Source organism: Ursus americanus, chromosome 29, assembly GCF_024610735.1.
Source record: "Ursus americanus isolate L20-20 chromosome 29, mUrsAme1.1.p, whole genome shotgun sequence".
Lineage (NCBI taxonomy): Eukaryota > Metazoa > Chordata > Mammalia > Carnivora > Ursidae > Ursus > Ursus americanus.
This window is the reverse complement of record NC_142155.1, coordinates 18,181,730-18,204,946: the sequence shown is the minus strand read 5'-3', so window position 1 is coordinate 18,204,946 and position 23,217 is coordinate 18,181,730. Positions and strand designations below refer to the sequence as shown.

At 36.9% G+C, this 23,217-nt stretch overlaps 1 protein-coding gene across 2 annotated transcripts in view; it reads right to left on the bottom strand.

Moving 5' to 3' along the window:
- Positions 1 to 20,135, bottom strand: part of LGSN (lengsin, lens protein with glutamine synthetase domain) — a 44,033-nt gene extending 23,898 nt beyond the window's left edge. The window contains exons 1-2 of one of the 2 annotated variants that reach the window (XM_045803100.2): positions 19,958 to 20,135; positions 6,254 to 6,377 (exon numbers count right to left, since the gene is read on the bottom strand). In XM_045803100.2, coding sequence (XP_045659056.2) covers positions 6,254 to 6,349 — 96 coding nt within the window. In that variant the 5' untranslated portion in view covers positions 6,350 to 6,377; positions 19,958 to 20,135. The remainder of the gene's footprint in view (positions 1 to 6,253; positions 6,378 to 19,957) is intronic. The other variant, XM_045803110.2, reaches the window with a different exon arrangement.
- Positions 20,136 to 23,217: the final 3,082 nt, after the last annotated feature.

Sequence of the window (23,217 nt, the reverse complement as noted above, 5' to 3'; positions counted from 1 at the left end):
TGATGTACTGTATGGTGACTAACAAAATAAAATAAAATAAAATAAAATAAAAGACTTTTTCACTGTATTTATCCTCAAAGCCACACCTTATCTTCAAGGTTATGAATACTCCCTTTAAGACATAAACAAAATCTGGGGCACTTGGGTGGCTCAGTCATTAAGCATCTGCCTTCGGCTCCGGGCATGATCCCAGAGGTCTGGGATCGAGCCCCACATCAGGCTCCTCCGCTGGGAGCCTGCTTCTTCCTCTCCCACTCCCCTTGCTTATGTTCCCTCTCTCCCTGGCTGTCTCTATCTCTGTCGAATAAATAAATAAAATCTTTTTTAAAAAAAGGCATAAACAAAATCTTATCTCCTATGCTTCCTGATAGCATCACTAAAACGTGATATTTCAAAAGAATTTTCTAAATACTAAGAAATAATATAAAATAAAATTAAAAAGAACCAATGCTAAGTGAAATAAGTCAAGCAGAGAAAGACAACTATCATATGATTTCTCTCATCTATGGAACATAAGAACTAGAATGATCAGTAGGGGAAGAAAGGGATAAAGAAAGGGGGGTAATCAGAAGGGGGAATGAAACATGAGAGACTATGGACTATGAGAAACAAACTGAGGGCTACAGAGGGGAGGGGTGCACTGGGTGTTATACACAACTAATGAATCATTGAGCCTTACATCGAAAACCGGGGATGTACTGTATGGTGACTAACATAATATAATAAAAAATCATTATAAAAAAATAAAAAATAAAAAAAATAAAACTATAAAAAATAAAAAATAAAAAAAAATAAAAAATAAAAAGAACCAAAACTACAAAATATTTGCCTTCTATTGTCTTGATAATTAAATATGTTTTCTTCATACTGACCTGTTCCCTGTCTTACTCAAGACCAGTCCAAAGTATTCTCCTTTTTAGTTCTCTAGTTCACCAACTACATAAATAAGCATCATTTGGGAACTTATTTGAAAACTTAGAACTTCTTTATGGTCTAGTAAGTGATTCACTCCTTCAACCAATCTATTTCTGCAAAGTCACTTTAGTCTTACACTAAATTAGAGTCCCTGAGATCACTAAGGACAAGGACCCAAATGACCATCACTTCCCAACTTAACGAAAATGAGACGCTCTTCGGGAGACATTACCCGCAGATCTACTTATCCCCAGTACTAGACCTTCATCTGTATATCTGTAGAGAATTTTAATCCTTAAACTGTATTGCATTTTAGGAGATTCCATCTGAATACATGGAATCTCCAGAGATTTTGGTTATAATTTGTTCTTTATTACAAAAATTTTTCATTGTAAAAATTCAAAGGTCAGAAGCTCCTAAAGTAAAATGGAAAACTTAAAAAACAATGAGTCCTCTGGGGATGTACTGTGTGGTGACTAATATAATAAAATAAAAATTATTTTAAAAAACAAAAAACAATGAGTCCTCTGTTTCCCTCTAACCTTTAGATTTTTGACAAGCAAATATTTCAGAAAGAGTTGTTTCTACTACTCAAATAACTCTTATAATGGCTCATTTTCTAATATAAGTTCTTTAATAATTGTTCCTAGTAATGATTTAATGTGTCAATATTGATTGGGACTAGAAACATTTTGAAATATATCAAAAAGAGAAACTGAAGAGAATAGATACAGTACATTCATACCCCTGTTGACAGGCGACCTACTAGGGCCACCCTCTGTATGAAATCCATTCATTTACTCAACAAGTATTTAGTGAATATCTCAAAGAGTCCAGATGCTCTGTGAGAAATAAAGATGAGCTACTTGTTGTTCCATGGAACATAAATATAATACATGATAAAAAGTGGTATAGGTATATTATACGAATGAGGAAAGTACTACTCGAACCATCTTCCTGAGGAAGCAGCTGAGACTCTGAAAGTTGCAGTAACTCCTCTGACTTCACACCTGGAAAGTAGCAGAATCCCAAATGTGTAGTTGAAAACTCCTCTTTCATTTTGTCATCCTACTTACAAACTTTATAGGCAACAAAACATTGAAAATTAAAAATGTTGCTTAAAAACTAAATATTGAGCAGTTTTATATAAAAGGCAGCAGGAAACTCAAGTCTGTTTGTTTTTTTAACTTCACAATTTAACATAGAGTTCAGTAGCAACCCTATCTTCTAAGGTAAACCTAAGCACAGAACGTAAACACAGATACATTTCTTGGAAGTCACAGAGGATCAGAATTTTACGTAATACCGTGGCTATAAATGGGATGGGCTATTTGAATATGTGGCCGGTTTCTCCTCCCAAGCACGTTTGTGGAAGGGAGGGAAGGGTTAGATAGTCAAATGCCAGGAACAACCCAGAGAGTTTCCATTTCTTCCACCACAGATGCTCACCACTTTTGCACTAAAATAACCTAGATCCAAGCGAGTAGATTAGATGGAACCCTGTTCCACCTGTATACCCACCTCCACCCAAGAATTATAGAGAAACCATCATTATAAAGAGCTTCTATGTGAAAGAAATGTCACAATGTAGATGATGCAAAGAGCTCTGGATCTCACTTCCATTCCCAACGAGACGGCAAAATGCGCAACAGCAGCAACATGCCTAGAGCAAATCTCGCCTCTGGGGGTAAAGCAACGCGAAATCTGCAACAGAGCGTTCTGTATGAGAAAAATGTGCATAGCCAATAGTTTCAGAGAGGGAAAAGATGACTTTATAAACATCTAACACCATGTTATTTTCACAATATGAAGCTAAATAACAAACGAAGTTAAAATAACAAAGGATCAAGAATTTGGCCAGTTACCTGAACTTGGTGCTGGCACTGGCTTTCTTTTCTACTGAAAAAGAAATCTCCATATTTTCCAGAGAAAGGAAGATTTTTGTCTCAAAAATATCTGTGTAAATAGGATCAAAGTAATTCTGAAAGCTTTGTGATGGGCAGAAAAGCAACATTTATGCTTCAAAGGTGAGAGAAGATTGGTAGAAAAATTTAAATATACATAGATATACAATATATATTTATGGCAATGAGTTCTATAATACGGTGTGACATAAGATCCAGGAACATTATAGACCTGTCAGCGAAGATATCAGCTAATAGGCTGCTGCAGATAAAAATATTGGGCCTCATCAAAAAGAATATTTTAAATGTGACAGCAGAAGGTGTTCCATCTTTTAAAAAAATATGAGGTGCTTATGGCTAGAATACTAAATATAGTTCCAGTCACTGTTCCTAAGAAAACATTAGTGGGCTAGAAGTGGATCAATATGTGTTTGTTTATATAAATGTATACCACATGGAATTGTTATTGTCACACAGAAAGGCAAATAAAATTCTACTCTGTAAAAGTAAAAGTGCAAAACTCTTCAAGGCTGTAAAAATGAAAACTAGGGGAGAGATTACTGGTCATCTACAACATAATAAAGTATATATGATGAAGAACTCCTATTATTCACTATGTTCTAAGTGCTATTCTAAGCACTGAACACGTATTAACTCATTTAATCTCTCCACAAAATCTTTTCCAGTCAGTACTATTAATGTCCAAATGAAGCTCAGAGAAACCCTATAATTTGTCCCATCTCACCCAGCTCGTAAGAAGTAGAGCCAAGATTAAAACACAGGCCTTCCGGTTTCGAGGAGTATACTCTTAACCACTCTGTGTGTGAAACACACACCTAATTTTTAACATTGAGAGAGACACTTAAAAGGAGATAGATTCGAGGTAAATAAAAACAAATATCTAATGAACTAAAACCCTTGAATCTAAAAATAAAACTGAATTTTAAGAGACCAAACACATTTAAAATATAAAAATAGAATTAGGAAGTCATTATAGAGTTCTGCAGACAAGCATAAAGCAGGGACAATTAGGGTAAGTTGGGGTAGGGAAATCTCTAGCCTTGAGTCCCCCTTCTAGAAAGTCAGTCATAGCCTCCCACAGAGTTGCACTTAACGCCCAACACACACACACACACACACACACACACACACGCACACACACACATACACACACACACACAGATGATACGGGTTACCAAGCAGGATGAACCCTCTGGTCTCACCCAGATGGGATCCATTCTTTCTACAATATGGAAGCATCACCCCGCTGTCTACCAGAGCAGGTGTTTTCCTTTGTGTCTGCCTCACAGATATTGAGGCATAAGCATCACCTACAGGGCAGAGAACAGCTCTTCCCCAACTCGCTTGGCGTATCACCCAGCTCAGTACCACACACAAGGCTTTTGATACATAGATTTTAATTATTATGATGCGCTGCCATTTCCCTAATTTGCAACTTCATACACCCACAGGGTCTACTTTGGGGAATAAGAACGTGTTTTTGATCTATTTTCTGTGCACTACTGCTAAGAATCTGGCTGAATACATGACTCTCTGACATTGTTTTCAACAGAGAATCTCAGTAAAATATTCTTTAGGGAAATACCAAATCTAAGATTAGTAACTGTTCATTCTCACTGAAGAGTCTACTGAGGAATTCATTCAGGTTGGGGAAGAAATCATCCTGGGAGATTCTCTTCACACATACAATCTGCCCTTTTGATTCGCCGAGCCCTTGTTCAGCTGCTGTGTTTTTTTGCAGCTAGCCTTCTGCTCCTGCTGCTCACGTTACCAGAGCATCTGGCATGGAACAAAATCATTGTCCTTTTCCAGATATTAGTTAACTCGAAATGGAATGTCACACGCCCTCTCCTTCCCGCTTCCCATATTCTTTCTCTTCCTGAGAATACAACCCTTCACAGGGCAACGCAGGGGCTATCCAATGGAGAGTTGGGTCAAGTGGACACCAAGGCTCACTTTTATTAGATCTATTAAATATAATGTTCTATCCCAGTTATCAAGGAATTTTTCCCCAAGAGACAGGGTTTGTCTCTCGCTGGGAAAATTGCGTAGTTTGAAACCATACTGCTAGTTTTTCTCCTCTCCAGTCAACATTGGCCTAGACTAGTCTTGGGAGACTGTGACTCTTCAGGATTTTCACAAAAGCTGGGTCACCTGGAATCCTTGGCTAACACTGCAGGAGGTGGGGATGGCAAACACAGTTTTGCCATAAGCTCACGAGTAGTAAAACCTAGACCAAGAAGGAGTTGAATAGTTAGACACCACTATCTCAAAACGGTAATAATGTGCATACTAATTACGTTCTCTAAGCCATCATTTGCAGCTACAAATTTACTTTCAGATAAATTCTTTCTATTAAACAAACATGTCCAATGACAGGACACTGCTTGACAAGCCACAGCTACTCCCCAGCGAGTCCCTTCTTCACATACTGTTACCCAGTTTCCTTGTGGAAAGTACATTTGCTGTCTCCATCCCAAAGCGCACTGCCAATACTCATTATGCGTAGCAGTGACCCCATTCTTCTAGATGTCTTCTCCACTAGATGGAGGAGTGGGGATCGGGTCTGTTCTCTCTCTGCCACTATTTCAAACACAGGGCGTTGGTCTACAACTATGCTTTGCACATAGTGGCTTTGCTTCTTGTATTTTATTTTCTTAACTTCATCTAAAGAAAACCCACATCCTCCCAGACTCAACCACAGCGTGCCTCCCAGTCTACATTTCAGTCTTGCAGAATGGCCTGTCAGAAATACAAGAGTAGAAGTTGGGTACATACACATTAAAAACAAGGAAAAAAATGCTACATGTTGACAACTGAGTATTTTAATATATTCAAGAGCAGACGAGAGGCTATCACTATTTAAAATGCCATGCATTTCAATTATAATTTGAAAATGGGTTCTCACCTTTATCCACTTAACCTCAAACCATTTTTATTACACTTAGACAAAAGCTTTGAGAAAAACAAAGATCGTGCTCTTAATAACAACCAAAATAGGCATAAAAGAATTTTATAGCTCCTTATGCTTCTGAAACCCAGTGCCTAATGAGTTATTTTCAATGATCTTTCAAACTAAGTGAGCTTTTCTAATGCAAATTCTAAATTTTGCTTTTATTATATTTATAAACTCAATGCATAGTAGAGGAGAGAGTTTCTTGACAAACTTCTCCAAAGCAGACATAAAACAAGTATAATCCTGCTGCCCTTATTCATCCTGGCACTCAAACAGTTGACTTAGAGTAATAAAAAGCTTTGCTGTCAGTATTTTGGTAAATAACATTTTAACTATTAACTTCATACCTCCTGCAGAAGGTCCCCTTCATCATTCATCTCACACTTTTTTATTTAAGTCGACTCTGGAAACCACAATATCCCCAACAAATGCATTCAACACGTATTTATATGTATACCTGAAACAAACACTGCAGCTGATGAATTCCCTGGAGGCTCTTTCCAGAGGGGTCTGGCAGGTAATACAGGATAAACACCAGACTCGGATGTGTCATGCCCAAGGCAAATTATGCTGGAATCGCACTAGAAAAGTCAGATGACAAATGCTCATTTATGCCTGAATCCCTACACACAAAGGACATTACAATGCTTAAAACTGTGTTGATTGACTTTTTCTCCAACATACTGAATTTTGTTATATAACAATTGCATTCTAGAATGAAATCTATTGTTAGCTTTGGATGATGACACATTTATTGGACAACTATGCAATCACGGTCCACAGACAAAACAAAAATGGAAAAATACAGCTGTAAGTGACCCAGATTTGTACCAATGGCAAAGACCCACTCATTTGTAACTCCCATTTTTCTTTTCCTTTCTTTTCTAGGGTCCCTTCTAGCCTCTAAATTAATTCTGGTCCTTCATTATATAACCACAACCATCTCTCTTTAGCCTTTCTAATTCTACAAATGTCAGTCTCCGACAAACCCCAGCCCTTCCCAGTGGCCACAAGGAACATAGAACGATCTACAGGTTGCCCCATGTGTTCCCAGAAACAACCCCAACTCAGTCGGAGGGAACAGGAAATGCTTTCTCAAAGAGAGTTTGAAATTATGCTTCTGCCTTCTTCAGTTGTCACTCCAAGTTGGTGGCGGAGGGTAGAAGGTTGTTCTAAATCAAATCAAATCCTCTCTAAGTATTTTCCATGTATAAGTGTACAGTCCCCATATACGATCACTTCTATCCTGGACTTTGGCCTGAGGAAGCCCAGGTCAGCACTCCCACCCATCAGCCAGGCCTCTCTCGTTCTATTTTCACAATCGCATACTTATTATTTTTATGTTTGTTGTAATCAACTCTACTCTTCCTTTTGTTTCTTTGCTCATCTTTCCACCTGTCTCCATCTTTGTGTCTCTTGTCTACCTCCTAAATTTCAGTATCTTCTCAGTTTACCCTCTGCATCTACTTCCAGTCAAACCATAATATAGAATTCAAACACACTGTTTATAACACTTGCTATACTGCTGACAAATTTTGTTCTCTATTTTTCATTACAAAACTTAGTATCTAAAAAGCTTTTCATTTCTCTCTTAAAACTTAAAAAATCAAATTGGACCTGTTTACCTAATTACTTTCAGTTGATTTTCATAATTTCACTCAAATCCCAATGTTGATTTTCTTTATCAACTTTAATAAATCAAGACAAAGTAAAAAAAATTATAGCTGAAGTTTTCAGATAATCAATATTATTTATATAAAATACAACCTACATACTGTTTATATCCACAACCACACCCTCTTTCTCTGGCCTTCCAAATTCAGAATTAATTCTAATTCTAATAAGCAAGATAAAATGAAAATCTTGTATCATAAAACAGGGAGTCGGTACATTTCTGAAAAATAAGTCAGATAAATGGTTAAGTCTTACTAAGTTGTTAGAACTCCTTTATTATTCATTTATAAGAGTTTTCATGTCACAAGCAGAGCAGTTTTATCCGCACAATAGTGGCACGAGCTGCACACCATAAGTCAGAGAGATCTCAACTCAGATATTCTCATTTCCAGGGACAACTTATTCATTGAGCACCCTTCCAATTCTGTTGTACTCACTAGACTTGTACCCCATCATCTCCAACCTCCCAATCAAATTGTCTTTAGACTCTCCTCACTCTAAACCTCAAGGTTAGCTACTTTACCAAGTCCCCTCCACGACTTCTCCCAGCAGTCTAATTCTATATTTACTAAAAATTAATTGTAGTTATTTTCAAAACTACTTATCCAAATTGCACTAGTTATTATAAATATGCAGTTTAATTAAATATTATGTAAACTAACTCAAAGGAAGATATTTAACATTGCTTCAAAACTAAGATATAAGTCTTAGTTTGCTGTGTTTTAACAAAAATACCATTGACCAGGTAGTTTATAAATAATAAAAATGTATTTCTTACAATTCTAGAGGCCAGAAAGTCCAAGATCAAGACACCAGCTGATTCAATGTCCAGTGAGGGCCCACTTCCTGGTTCATAAATAGCAGTCTTCTCACTGTGCCCTCACATAGAGCTTTCTGGGGTCTCTTTTACAAGGGTACAAATCCCATTCACGAGGGATTCAGTAAATAGCAGTAGATGTCTAATAAAAATCGCTGCTAAATTCTGTTAAGGTAATACACCTGTAAAAAATTCAGATAATTGGGGTGTCTGGGTGGCACAGCAATTAAGTGTCTGCCTTCGGCTCAGGGCGTGATCCCGGCGTTATGGGATTGAGCCCCACATCAGGCTCCTCTGCTATGAGCCTGCTTCTTCCTCTCCCACTCCCCCTGCTTGTGTTCCCTCTCTCGCTGGCTGTCTCTCTCTGTCGAATAAATAAATAAATAAATCCTAAAAAATTTTTCAGATAATTTATTAAAGTATAGAATTTTCTTTTGGTTTGTCTTAAGATCTTTATCACTAAATAAATAAATAAATAATCTCATATTAGTCTTATATGATACACTATGATAACAGTTCATGCAAGAGAGACAATGAGACTCAAATCAATGAATGTATGCTCAAACAAGGTATTGATCCAAAATCAATAGATTGGCTGATAAGTGTATAATTACATGATTTAAGTTAAAAGAATATCTTTAAATAAGTACTCCTTTTTAGGGTACTTTATTTCAGCTGACCTTCCTGATTAACCAACCAATTTTTTTACTTGATTGTTTAAGATAAAAGATCTCCTTTATCTTTATAAACTTTTCTTTAAAAAGTGGACGAGGCCTTTTGGAGAGAGATGTCAGATATAATACATGCATTTACTTTTGCTTGTTCAAAAAAAGAAAAGAAAAAGAAAATCTATTTAAAGGGCATAAGCGAAAAAGGAAATAGAAATGGGGACAAAGAAAAGAGATTTGGGTGGTAGAAAGCACATGGACAAATTGTAGCAAACTTTTAACAAACCACAGAAAGCTAATCCTAAATAATCAGTGAGAAAAGTCAAGAAACAATGCGGTGTGCATTGTAGAACTTTTCAGAAATAAGAAAAAAAAAAAGCAAAGAAATGAAAGAATAAGATCAAAGGGACTAAAAAAGAAAAAGATGACCAACCTAGGAGGTTTGACATATGAATAATAAGAGTTTCAGAAAAAGAAAATAGAGAAAAATAGAGGGGAAGTATCTTCAAAAAGTAATTACCCAGAAGTGAAGGGCATTTGTTCCCAGAATGAAAGTCTACACTGAATAATTAGCTAAATGGATTAAAACTCATACACATCAAGACTCATTATCATAAAATTTCTGAACTCTAACACATACAATGTATGAAGAATTCAAAAGAACCCAGACTTCTTAATAGCAGCACTGGAAGCTAGAAAACAAGGGAGAAAAGATTTCAAAATTCTGTGGGAAAATACCTAACCCATAACGCTATACTGAGTCAAAACTATCGATCAAATGAACAAAATAAAGACATGTTTCACATACCACTCTATATACCCTTTCGTGGAAACCTAATGATGGATATGTTTTTCCAAAATAGGAAACTAATACAGAAGAAAAACAGAGATCCAAGTAATAGCAGATCCAGCATGGGGGAGAATAAAGGGAATCCCCAGGAAATTGAGAAGGTAAAATCTCAGAACGACAGCTGAATATCAAGAGTAAAGTACTGTCGGATATTTTCACAGCAAAGGCTCAAGAAATAATTTTCAAAAAGAATAAATTAATAAAATATCTTTTGTGTCTGAATGGGGAATAATTGAAACTGAATTTCTAATGTATACATAGGATCCTTATACATAAGCAACTAGGGAAAAAAAGACAATTATTAACCTCACAGAAAAGAAAAAATGATATGGGCCAGGAAAAATAATCATATAATAATACCACATGGCTCAACTGTGGATAGCTTTACATAATCATGATAAAGTAAATACTAACGATTGATCCTAGTAATATTACCATGCTTTATTAGGACAACTCTAGGAATTGAAAGTGTGCATGTGTATTTGGGGAGGAACAAGGAAAAAGAGCTAAATCCTCATTTATCCGATGTGAGAAGTCCATAGTTAATGCCAAAAACTTAAAGATGAGTAAATAGTGATATAACTACCATTTTTAGAGATACTGAGTTAAAACAAAAAGATCCAGCTAAAGAAATTGAGACTAGATGTCTTGGGAAGGGAAACAGAAGTAGAATGAGGAACTGTTTGACTCTTTAAACCATGGGCATATATATCTTTAATAAACTGAAAATTGATGTGTGTGGGGGGGATGAATTGCTCATATTTTCTTTTCAAAAAGCAGTTCTTTCAATTGTGTTTACTTGATTTTTCTTTCTTTTCTTTCTTTCTTTTTTTTTTTTTTTGGTTAAGAGGCCTTATGTAATTTCTTTATGTACAGTTAGTCACTTTATCTTGTCACGTAACTTTATATAGTATTTACCATATCATGGGGTATTTTATCTGTCTTTTTATCTCCCACCTAAGCTGTGAATTCCTAGAGGGTTTGGATTCCATTTTGTAACCCGAGCACCTGAAACACTGCCTATTTCATAATAAGAGATCAATATACTTTTGTTGAATGAATGAGGTATGAGGAACACTGAATTTATTATCTAAGGAAAAAATGCCAGACTCCTGTTATGACAATTAAGTATATATTGCCAAAAAATAACTAGTCTCTCATGCCATTCTAAATCAAATTTTTATGATGACTTAGTCTCAAGTGATAACCTCTGTGCTCCAGTCATTCATTGCAGCTACTGAAGTTATCACGAGTGCTTTCTTTCTATTAGATAAAGGACTGGAAACATCTATTGTCAGACATCGTCACCCAGAAGTGGCAATTTATATTCATGATTATGATTACTTTTTAGGTAAAGTCAAAGCCCTTCATACAATTTATATACCAAACACTTGAGTGTTCTCTGACCAGGTTGCTACTTTAGAAAATAATGTATATTATTTCAGATTTGTTGAGAATCATTCTAGGGGTGTTCATTTAAGAACAATTCACAAACTGAACACAACATTCCTACCACACTGCCTCCTAGATAGTAGACAGAGTTAAGGATAAGTTGTATCTTCTACTTGAATCTAGATGACTTATGAACGGTTTTTTTGTGCAAAATAGAATTATAATCTATATACAAAATATTTAAAAAAATAAAGATATTAAACTCTAATAGGGCCCAAGCTCATTTGAAAAATTTGATTTCCATTGCATGCTGGCTGTTATAAAGGATGGTAGGTAATAATCTAAATGATATATATCTCATGTCCCTTAGTATATTTTACGTTATATCACAAACAAGTTTCTGATGGCATCATAATTTTTAAAGTAATATGTCTTTAAGCAAACATACTTTAGAAAAAGAAGCAAAAGGGGGAAAAAAAACTTCCAAAAATGCCTTTTTCTTTGGCCCACGAATTGAGCTTCTTCAGTGAAAGCCCTTTTGCCTATATAGTGTGGTTCGGTCTCTTTACTTTGGAGCTGTGACCTAGATGCAGCTGGAGCGTCCACACTGCTTCCTCTACTCTGGTCGTAAAAGCTTGTAATCATGACAAAACCTTTAGGAATTTTACAAATGTTTAACACCGCTGCGATATTATAGTAGATAAAATAAGATATACTTACATAGTTCTTTGTGTGTAGAGGTGAACATCTAAGGGCTTTACAGATACTAACTCATTTGATCTCCCCAAAATTAATGAGGTACTATTATTACCCCCATTTCACAGATGGAGTAACTGAGGCACAGAAATCTTATGTATAAACTTGCCGAAGCCCCACAGCTTAAGTGGCACGCCTGGATCTGAGCTCTAATAGCCTGGCCCCAAAATTTATGCTCTCAACCACAAAGGCAAGATGGGAAAGGACTCAAACTTAAAAGAACACAGCACCCAAGAAAGCATAAATATAGGTCTAAATATAAAGTGAGGAAACTTCAATAACCTTTGTCCCTTTGCATTTATGCAAGCCCATCAGAAGCCATACAGGTTAAAGGAAACTCTGCTGGTATCCCCTATTTCACTTATTCATATTCATGTGTATATATTTCATGTCCTTGTGGAAAATTCTCGGGTTTTTGCCAGTCCGCTTATTCATCCCCTTACTCGTGATGCAGTCCCACACCTGCTTGGTGAAGAGCCGCGTCACAGGCAATTCTGCAAGCAGTACCATAATCACTTGTTGTGCATGGATAAATGGTGTATAACCAAATCTGTGATATTAGCATGAGATACATTCAAAGTCTTACTGTTACAAAATCCATTTTCAAGAAACCAAATGTTAGTAAAGGGTTGAAGAGATAGATGAAACAATGAATTGTCACAAGTCCATATTCAACATTTCTCATTCACAAGCACTTGCTCAATACCTACCCTATTCAGGGACTGTTGCAGGCAAATGACTACAGCCATTGAGCCATGAATGTACAATTCAAGTCTTTCCCCTACTCCTCTTCTGAGACAACATATGGGAAGACTGTTCAACTCGAGTACTTCTCTTGCCAAAAAGAGGTAATCTAATTGAGTGAATCCAGGGAAGAGTGGCTAAAATGATTAAAGGAATGATGGGATTCATTTTATGAGAACAGATTGCAGCAGCTAAAGTTTACTAAGTACCACCAAGGGGAAACAGTGGGTTGTTTACCACTAAGTTACTGCCTTCTGATGAATTATTTAACAGGACTGGAGGAGCAAAGGATGCAAATTAAGTACAAGATTAAACCTATTCTTTCACTGTAGAAGAAACAGTGGGAGAAAATGAACCCACAATAATTTTGGTTTTGTTTCATGTGTACGTGTATTATATGTTACAAAACAATATATGAGACACGAAGTTCTTGCCTTCCCAGCACTAACTGCTAAAGCAGTAGGATAAAACATGCCCAACGTGACTAAGGGCCTGATTTGTGAGAATAATAAACGAGTACAGAGGGGAGAATAGTTTTCCTAACCACCTCCCTCAATCACAAAATCATAATGTAGCGTCAGCAGGAGGCCTTGACAACAATGACAGAAGGATACTCCCATTTTATCTTTCTCCAGATTTGTGGTTGTTCTAGATGCTGCAGGGGTTTGCTCCTCTTTCATATGTATCCAATTGTGACAGACAACCAGAGAAACTGCCATGGACACCCTTAGTGGAAGAGAACATAGCCAAACATTGTGAAGAGCAGTATTTGGGCTCTCTCAGTAGTTCTAGAGCTCCTGATGACATCTTCTGTTAATTCCCTCCATCTACCTAGCCTCCTCTTCTCCCCAATTCTGCCTAGAAACAGCTCTTTTTCTAAGGAAACAGTAGATCTGTTTACAAGATTGAGATTTAAAATCTATCATTAAAATAATAGTTTGGGTAGGGCTGAGTAGAGGATCAGTCATTTCACGAATGGGCAGAAACACACATTGTAGGGGGTGCCTGGGTGGTTCAGGCACTTCAGTGGCCAACTCTTGATTTCTGCTCAGGTCATGATCTTAGGGTCCTGGGATCGAGCCTCACATTGCATCCACCCCCATGCTCAGCAGGGAGTCTGCTTGAGGATTCTCTCTCTCTTCCTCTCTCTTTCTCTCTCTCTCTCTCTCAAATCAATCAATCAATCAATCTTTAAACACACACACACAAACATACACACAGGCGGGGAATGGGAGGATTTTTGTTGTTGTTGTTGTCCTTTTCATTTGCTTTGGAAAGGGAATTTCTCCTGTCATCTGACCCTTCTATAAATTCAATCAAGCAATAAGTACAGACAATGCAACTCCCTGAAAAAAGTACATGACAATTTTGTAGAGATGATAAAATAAAAACTAGTTCAAAGTCATTTTAATACAACATTCTCAATTATTATTCATATATTTAGCCAAACTCCATAAAGTTAAATGGAGTCAATCGTGAATGTAGGAGCATGAAATCTGAGTTCCAAGGCACATAAGGAGCTTGCAATCACATATAATGAGTTAAAAATTACTCCAAAACAGCCAGAGCTCTATTTAGAAAAAGAAGTGGAGTGTCACAGAATGAAACATGAGAAACTATGGACTCTGAGAAACAAACTGAGGACTTCAGAGGGGAGGGGGGTGGGGGAATGGGATAGGCCAGTGATGGGTAGTAAGGAGGGCACATATTGCATGGTGCACTGGGTGTTATACGCAACTAATGAATCATCGAGCCTTATATCGGAAACCGGGGATGTACTGTATGGTGACTAACATAATATAATAAAAAATCATTAAAAAAAAAAAAAAGAAAAAGAAAAAAAAAAGAAGGGGAGTGTCACAGACTACATTTTTCTAACACCATTGATTTAATAAGTTTGGTAGTTGGTGTTATCCACGTTTTCTTCTTTTACTAATGACACCCTTCCAAATACTGGGACAGTGCTTACATATGATTGGGAATTCCATCTTTCATTTATGTAAATATGTCAATTAGCATTTACCATATTTCCAAATAGAATAGTAATGAGCCTAGTACACGTTAACATAAATATTTTATTCCCCAAAGCATAAAAAAGTAATAGAAGCTTGACACCATTTTACATTTTTGCAAATCTTTTTAGTATCTAGAAGTCAAAAATCACTAGACTCTCATCTCTGCTTTTGCATTCATTCTCTTGGCTTACCACACACCATGCAGCCTCTGGACAACACTGTACGTCGTGAGAGAATGAGAGTGAAAATGCAAATAGTTTTGACTTCATAGTCTCTGATTATGCAAGTAGTTCTGACTTCATAGTCTCCTCAAAAGGTCTGGGGGTTCCTGGGGGCCCCTAGACCACACTGAGAACTGCTGCTATAGTGGAAAAGCCAGCAGATTAAAGACCAGAGTTCAGATAAAGCCTTATTCCTTAAAGACACATCACCTAATTTTCTTGATCTTGGTTCCTTTGCAAAATGAGGATTGGGGTAGAATGATCTCTCTGATTCTTCCCAATTCTAATCTTCTGTGATTATGAAATATAGTAAAGAAAAGGAGACCCACCCACAGTCCCCTACACTTATTTATGCTCCCCGCGGTATATTCCAAGTTTTAGGTAACTTCTTCACTTCCGTGCTGTAATTGTTATAATAGAAAACTGACCTAATACTTCAATTCCAACTAAGCACCTAGCATGACTAACCCAGGTAAGAATTGTAAAGTTTCTGTGTGTAGAATATCAGGAATAGTAAAAATAAAATAAAATAAAATAAAATAAAATAAAATAAAATAAAATAAAATAAAATAAAATAATAAAATAAAACAAAATAAAATAAAAATAAAAATGATGGCATTCCTAAACGCAAGATGGGATCTGAAACAAATAAAGGACATTGGAAAAACTGGTGAAATACAAATAATTTCTCTAATTAATAGTATTGTGCCAAGATTAATTTCTTTGTTTCGGTAAATGTTCTGTGGTTATGTAAGATGCAAACCTACGAGGAAGCTTGAAGAAGAGCATACTGGAACTCTATACTATTTTTGAAACTCTTTTGTAAGTTTAAAATTATCTCAAAAAAATAAACAAGATGGCATTGAGGGCACTGGGATATCACTGTGACTGAGCTGAGAGGGGAGGGATGATGATGCCTTTCAGATCCCTCCAGAACAGCCTTCTGCTCTTCAGGCCCTCACTGTCTCCTAATCATTTTTTAGGAACCCAAAAGAGAAAGGAAGTAGCCCAGATATCTCAGAACATGATGCGAGACCCCGTATAGAAATTTAATTTTTAGAGAAATGATTAAAACTAGGACATTTTAAAACTGAGGGCTTTAGAGGGAAGGGGGGTAGGCCAGTGATGGGTAGTAAGGAGGGCACGTATTGCATGGTGCACTGGGTGTTATACGCAAGTAATGAATCATGGAACTTTACATCAAAAACTTGGGATGTACTGTATGGTGACTAACATAACAATAAAAAATATTATTAAAAAAACTGGGACATTTTAATGTTAAAAGTACAAATATTTGATTTGCTACTTGCTTTATCAATTCAATTAGATTCATAAACAGCATTGTTTACTCATAGCCCCTATGGCTATTGGTGCTGTTTTGTTTTGTTTTGTTTAGTGCCCAGAATCTAAAACTCTTCCCACGTTTGGGGGGAAAAAAGACCTATGTTGAGTCTTGGTGGTAGCAATAGACTAATTTTCACTCCAGAGGCTGAAAATATCAGATTCTCACATTTCTTTTTTTTATATAATTTTTATTTTGTTATATTAGTCACCATACAGTACGTCCCCAGTTTTTGATGCAATGTTCCATGATTCATTATTTGCGTATAACACCCAGTGCACCATGCAATATGTGCCCTCCTTAATACCCATCATTTCTTTTTTTTTTTAAGATTTTATTTATTTATTTGACAGAGACAGCCGGCGAGAGAGGGAACACAAGCAGGGGGAGTGGGAGAGGAAGAAGCAGGCTCCTAGCAGAGGAGCCTGATGTGGGACTCGATCCCAGAATGCTGGGATCACGCCCTGAGCCAAAGGTAGACGCTTAACGACTGCGCCACCCAGGCGCCCCCACATCATTTCTAACCCTACAGTTAACCTGCATGCACCTCATCTAGGGACAGGTATTTGTCGTCTGCTCAGCTGTCGTCTGCTCAGGATTCTCAGTCCAAAACTATTGGACAAAGGAGCAGGGACAGGGAAGACTTCATTTTGGACATGGTACCAGTGGCTGAAAGATCCAGTTTCCAGAGGCAGAAGTGGCAGGGTTTGGTGTCCTGTGAGTGATTCAGGGACAAGCTACATCACCTATCTTTGTAGGGTCAGTTGGGTGCCATTCTTTTAGCCATAGTCTGTTTCTCTCCATTTCCTGGGGCCAGTATCAGCTCCCTTGATGACTCTGAAAGCTGTCTGATATCTTTACAATTCTTTTTCTGTTTAAATCTATCAGAGTTGATTTCTGTTACTAAGTATCCCAACTGATACATACTTATTTATGCAACTGTAGAATTAGTTCACTCCAAAGTACAGAGTTACTGTGGTGGGCAGCATTCTAAAGATAGGCCCCCCAAGATTTCCATCATTTGGTTATTCAATTGATCCAGGTACTGCTATGAAGGGATTTGTTAATGCAATTAAAATCCCATATCACAGGTTTTTAGGATGTGAAGATTGGGTATTAAGGAGGGCACATGCTGTGATGAGCCGTGGGTGTTATACATAACTAATGAATCATTGAACACTACATCAAAAACTAATGATGTACTATATGCTGGCTAACTGAACATAATAAAAATTAATTAATTAATTAATAAAAAATAAAAATAAATTTTAAAAAAGATATGGAGATTATCTAAATGGGTAATCTAAACCCATCAGCCCATTAAAAGCAGAGCATTTTCTCTGGCCGGCAGCAGAAGGGAAAATCAGAATGGAAAGCACCAGAAAGATTCATTGCTGACTTGAAGATAGAAGAGGCCACTTGACAAGCAATGTGAGCAGCCCCCAGCTGAACTCTAGCAAGGAAATGGAAGTCTGAATCCTACAAATGAAGGCCAAATTTGGCCAAAAAATCTAAAAAAGCTTGGAAATTGATTCTTCTCCAAAGTCTCCATTGGAGGGCCCAGACTGGCTGACATGTTGGTGTTGGCCTGTGTCTCCCTAAAAGCAGAGAGTCCGGCCAAACCCACTTTGTCCTCTGACTTACAGAACTATGAGATAATTATAGACATTGTTTTAGTCTCTAAATTTGTGGTAATTTAGTATACAGCAGTAGAAAACAAAAATAGCTACAAAAAAAAGGAGTAAGGATTCAGAGTGGCTTGGACTTCTCAAAAGCAAAGCTACAGTGTAGAAGAAAATGGAATGGTGCTTTTGAAATTCTGAGGGAAAGCAATTTAAAATCACCTACGCAGTCAAACTATGGAAAACATGTAATGATATACTAAGACATCCAAAAAACATGGCATCCTTCATTATCGTCGTCTTTCTCAAGAGACTAGCAGTGGATGTTCTCCACCACAACAAAAATAAACCAAAGAGTAAGAAACAATGTAGTTCAAGAAACAGAGGATCCCAACCATGGGCAGGGAACAGAGTTCGCAAATGACAGCTGTACCCAAGGCCCAAAGGGAACCATTCCAGAAGGAAGCACGTCTGAAGATCTGGGAGACATTCTTCAGAAGGATGAGCCTTGTAAGAATATCTGGTGGGTCCAAATGTATTAAGAAGAGATTTAGACTATTGACTGGGTGTAGGGTCAAATTAGTAATTAGTTCATAGAGAGATAAGCAAAAGAACAAAAATAAAGTGCAGTTCACCCCAAGGAAAACAAAGAGTTGCAGTAAAGCAAAAATAATCATAATATAATATTTGGCTAAGCAATCAATAACACTTACATTCATGATAATACAAAAACATATAATACTATGAACTTAATGAGATTATATTAGAAAGACAGAGGACTAGAAGTACTCACTACCATCAATATTCTGATTCAAAGTCCTGTGTGTTCATCAAAACCTACTATTATCCTCTGTAGCACTAGCTCATAGGGAACCCAACCGTCATCCGTAACTTTACTTCTATGAGAAAATATATTCCAGATCCTAATCAAGAAACTTGCAAACCAACTTTTGGAACAGATACCATTATCCCACAAAAATAAAGACATCCTTTTAAAGGATTATTACATCAGCAGTAGAGAGAGGAAACCTAGCTCATCTCTCTTCTTTCTCTCCCCTTTAACATGTTTTAATAGGTGGTTTATTTTTAGTTAAGTTGTAAGGTTTTGATTATTGTTCAAATATGCAGTTTTAGAGTTCAGTCTATTTTTTTCTGCTTCAGTTTATTTTATAATCCATTTTTCCATAAGTTCATTCACTTTTTTCATTCATAAACTAATTCTTTTTTTTTCCAAAATGACTTATTTCAGTATGTCCTAAAAAGGATCTCTAAAATAAGTTACCATTTTTCATAGCTGATGAGGTACATGCTTTATGAAATAAAATTAAATAATTATGCCAAAGTCCTTTGAAAATTCAGAAAGTTACCAAGTAAATATCTGCTTGTTCTTATTTTTAATTAATCATAACTGGAAATGTGCAAGCTGCACATTTCAGAATGACTAATAATGTTTCTGAAACCCACTTAAATAAATGGTAACTCATTTAAAAATCCAGAATAATCGCTGAGTCACACATGACTCATACAACAGAGCCCACTAGTCAAGGAATGACTTGTAGAGAAATATTACTAATATTAGATAACGGTTAACTCTCTCTGTGAATGAGAAAATAAGATGTCTCTAGCTCTTGAACGTTTTCTTAAATTTAAGCAGAAAAAAACATTTTTCTCAGTAAACCAAAAAAAATTATATATAATGGAAATATAAATAAGCTTATCATTCAATATTAGGTAAGCATTTGAAGAATATTGTTTAACTTAAAGACCACAGCTCTGGAGTCAATGACCTTGAAATACAGTAACCACAAAAGAAAGAACAGACTAGCAGCCTGAACTGCCAAAGACGTGGAAATGTAATTAAGCATTTACAATGAAGATTTATGAATTCTTACCCATTCTGGTTTCTATTTTAATTTTTAGTTAATGGCTCAAACATTTTGCAACATAAAATCTCTACAAGGTACTATCCGGTGTTGTAGAAAGACAAAGATGAACCAAAGTCAGATCTGGCCTAGAAAAATTCGCCATCCAGTGGGAGCAACAAGGCATTTGTTACTTACCTTAATCCAAGGTGAAGCACTAACCACTTAAAAAATAAAATAAAATAAATAAAACAACAGCATTCAAAAGAGAAGAGGTCAATGCAAAGCTCTTTGGAACAGCTGGCATTGGAATGCAGCCTCGAAACAACATTTGAGATGTGTAAAGATGAGGATAAGGAAAAGAAGGAGAACCCAAAGCACTGAGCTTGCTGTACACAGGACAAACAGGGTAAATTCTCGATTTAATGATGCGTGAAGGAAGGTAGAGAGAAACAGGTGACACAGATCTTGATTTTCAATGACCTTACCTACGTGCCATGAAAGACCTTCAAAGTGTTGGTTGTTTTATTATCAATTTAAGCAAGATATTAAATTTAATCAGAACTGTGCTTTAGAAAGATTCATTGAGGCTCCTACTTTGTAATGTGAATTTATGGGAGTATTAAGGCAGAGACTGGAGATTAGAGGCCAAATTAGAAAATGCTTGTAGCTGCACAGATCACAAGCATGATCAGTAAAATTCTGAAAAGGCCCCCAAATTCCCAGCCCTTGGTGTGCAAACACCTTCTCCCAGTTATTCAGGCAACCATCAATTGAGGATGTAAACTTGGGGATGTAATCAAGTTCCCAAATCAGCTGACCTTAAGGGAAAAGAGTCATCCAGGAGTGCCTCCCCGTGTCACATGAGTCCCTTCAATCCATCTGTGTCTAGAAATCAGACAGGGAAGTTAGAGAAAGTCAAAGCATGAGAGGGGTTCAACAAGGCAAAAGTTTTCCACTACTGGCTTTGAAGATGGAGGAAACTCTATATGGTCAGGAAGGTCAGTGGCCTCTGGGAGTTAAGATTGCCTCCCCCCCCCCCCCCGCCCCAGTCAACAGCCAGAAAAGAAATGGAGAATTCAGTCTTAACAATGAAAAGGAACTGAATTCTGTCCACAATCTGAATAAATTTGGAAGTGGATTGTTCCCTAGAGTCTCCACACAAAAACTCAGTCTGGCCAATGTCTTGATTGATACCTGGAGCCCAAAATTCACTCACCATCTTGCCAAGATGTCTGACCTACAGAAGTGGTGATATCATACAGTTGTGTTATTTTAAGCCTCTAAGTTTTTTGTAATTTGTTAACAGTAATAGAAATAGTACAAGTAGGGGTGCCTGGGTGGCTCAGTCAGGTAAGCATCTGCCTTCAGCTCAGGTCATGATGCTGGAGTCCTGGGATCTAGCCCCCATGGTGGACTTCCTGCTCAGCAGGGAGTCTGCTTCTCCTTCTGATCCTCGCCCCTCTCATGCTCTCTCTTTCTCTCAAATAAATAAATGCAATCTTAAAAAAAAAAAAAAGAAATAGTACAAGAAATAAAATGTAGTTATTTATATATATATCCTTTTAAAAGATCTGCTCTTTACTAAACCAAGTATTAAGCACATACTTAGGGAAGGTAGCATTTTGGGACCCGCTTGTCCAGGTCAGCTTCATAGGATAAGAATACATTTCAGTACATTTTAGTTATTAGAGACTTGCCCAAAGATTTGGAGGTGAATGGTATGATTTTTGAAAACACTCTAAAATCAATCACTCGACAGGCAAAAGTTGAAAAAGACTTGAGTACCTACCATGTAAATTAACTAAACTAACTCATAAGGAATAATAAGTGACTAAGCTCAGGAGTTCGGAGAACTGGATTTGTAGCTGTTCTGGCCCATGAGGTATTCAATGAGCACCTTGATTTCTTTCAGTCGTACTTTCTTTATCTGTAATATGGAAACAAGTACTGTACTAATTACTTCACAGTATTGTTACTAGGACCAAATTTACTAAAATATACCCAAAATTATATACTATAAACAGTTCACGGATTTTAATTATGATTATTACTGGGTCTCAACAGTTATTTGTCTGCAAGCCATAGATTATCTCAGTGCATCCGAATTAGCCTGAAATAGGGTCGCAAAGATTTAACAATTTTTACGTGATTTCTAGTTTGAATCAACACCATACTTAAAACAGTGCTACACACACCTCATGGAACTACGAGGTAAACACCGGTTAGTAGAATTATTGGCATTTTATCCTAATAAAAGGAACTTGATAATCAGCGATATCTAAATATATTTACAGGGAAAAAAAGCAGATATTTGCCTTCTAAATACCTTAAATTTGAATCTTAAAACTAAGGGCAATCCGGTAATCTTAACTTTTTTGAATTAGATTTGAGACTCATGTATTTTTAATACGGGGTTTCAACTGCACATACTGTATATATTTTGAAACCTAAAAATGATTTCAATATACCGGGGACGATTTTTAAGGAAAATCAGGTCACTTCCTCGGGATTTCCCAATGTATCGGTGGAAGACTTTCTTGTGATAATTTTGTAGAGTACTTTAGACTAAGTCATTAAATAAATTATTTTAAAAGAAGAAGGACTTGAAATAAAAATGATCTTTGTAGAAAAGGAAATGCCGCGAGAGGAAGAGTACGGTTACATAAGGTGAATCGTACTAGCATGTTTCCAGGCAGACAGTAGGTGGCAGCATCTGCACAGGCTTGCTTTGGAAATGCTTGTGTAACCCCAAGTAAAAACAGGCTAATGATTCATGAAACACGGGACTTTCCAAAACTCGTGTATTAAAAGAGATATTTATGCACGAGCATATCCTTTGTTTTTATTCTTTCTATTTTAGAATATCATGCTGCTGCCTTATCAGAAGGACTTCACTGAAATCGTTAATCTTCGTGTTTTATTTGTGAGGCATATGAGATTGCTCATCTAAACGAAGAGATAGAATTTTTTTTTTCCTCACGTGAGCTGGTCAGATGAGGTGGTTGAATTAGATAAGAGTGAAGATTAATGGAAGCACGGATACTTTATTTTACATTTTAAAAAAAAGCCACGGCGTGAGCTCAACGACTAGAGTTTGCAGCAAGTAACTACAGGAGGCTTATCTAGTGGTCTGCGAAGGCGGAAGCAGCGTCGTTTCCTTTTCTCTTTGGAGCACATCTGCCTCTCTCAGTAACTAACACTGAAGGCTGAAGACATGTGACCCTGTGTGCGGTTCTCACAGCCCAGTTTCCCAACCTCAGAAGCCATTTTAGGAGATCAATGGCGGAAGTCACTGTGGCCTTTGAGGCCTGGGGGATATTTTTATTTTCCAGAACGATGAGATTTGTTACTGAATATTTTCCTGGGGGGAAATCAGAGTGCAGCCCTGAGAGGTGAGCAGAGCTGCTGCTTTGTAACAGCAGAGGTCAGTAACAGCAAAGGGGAAGGAAATGGAG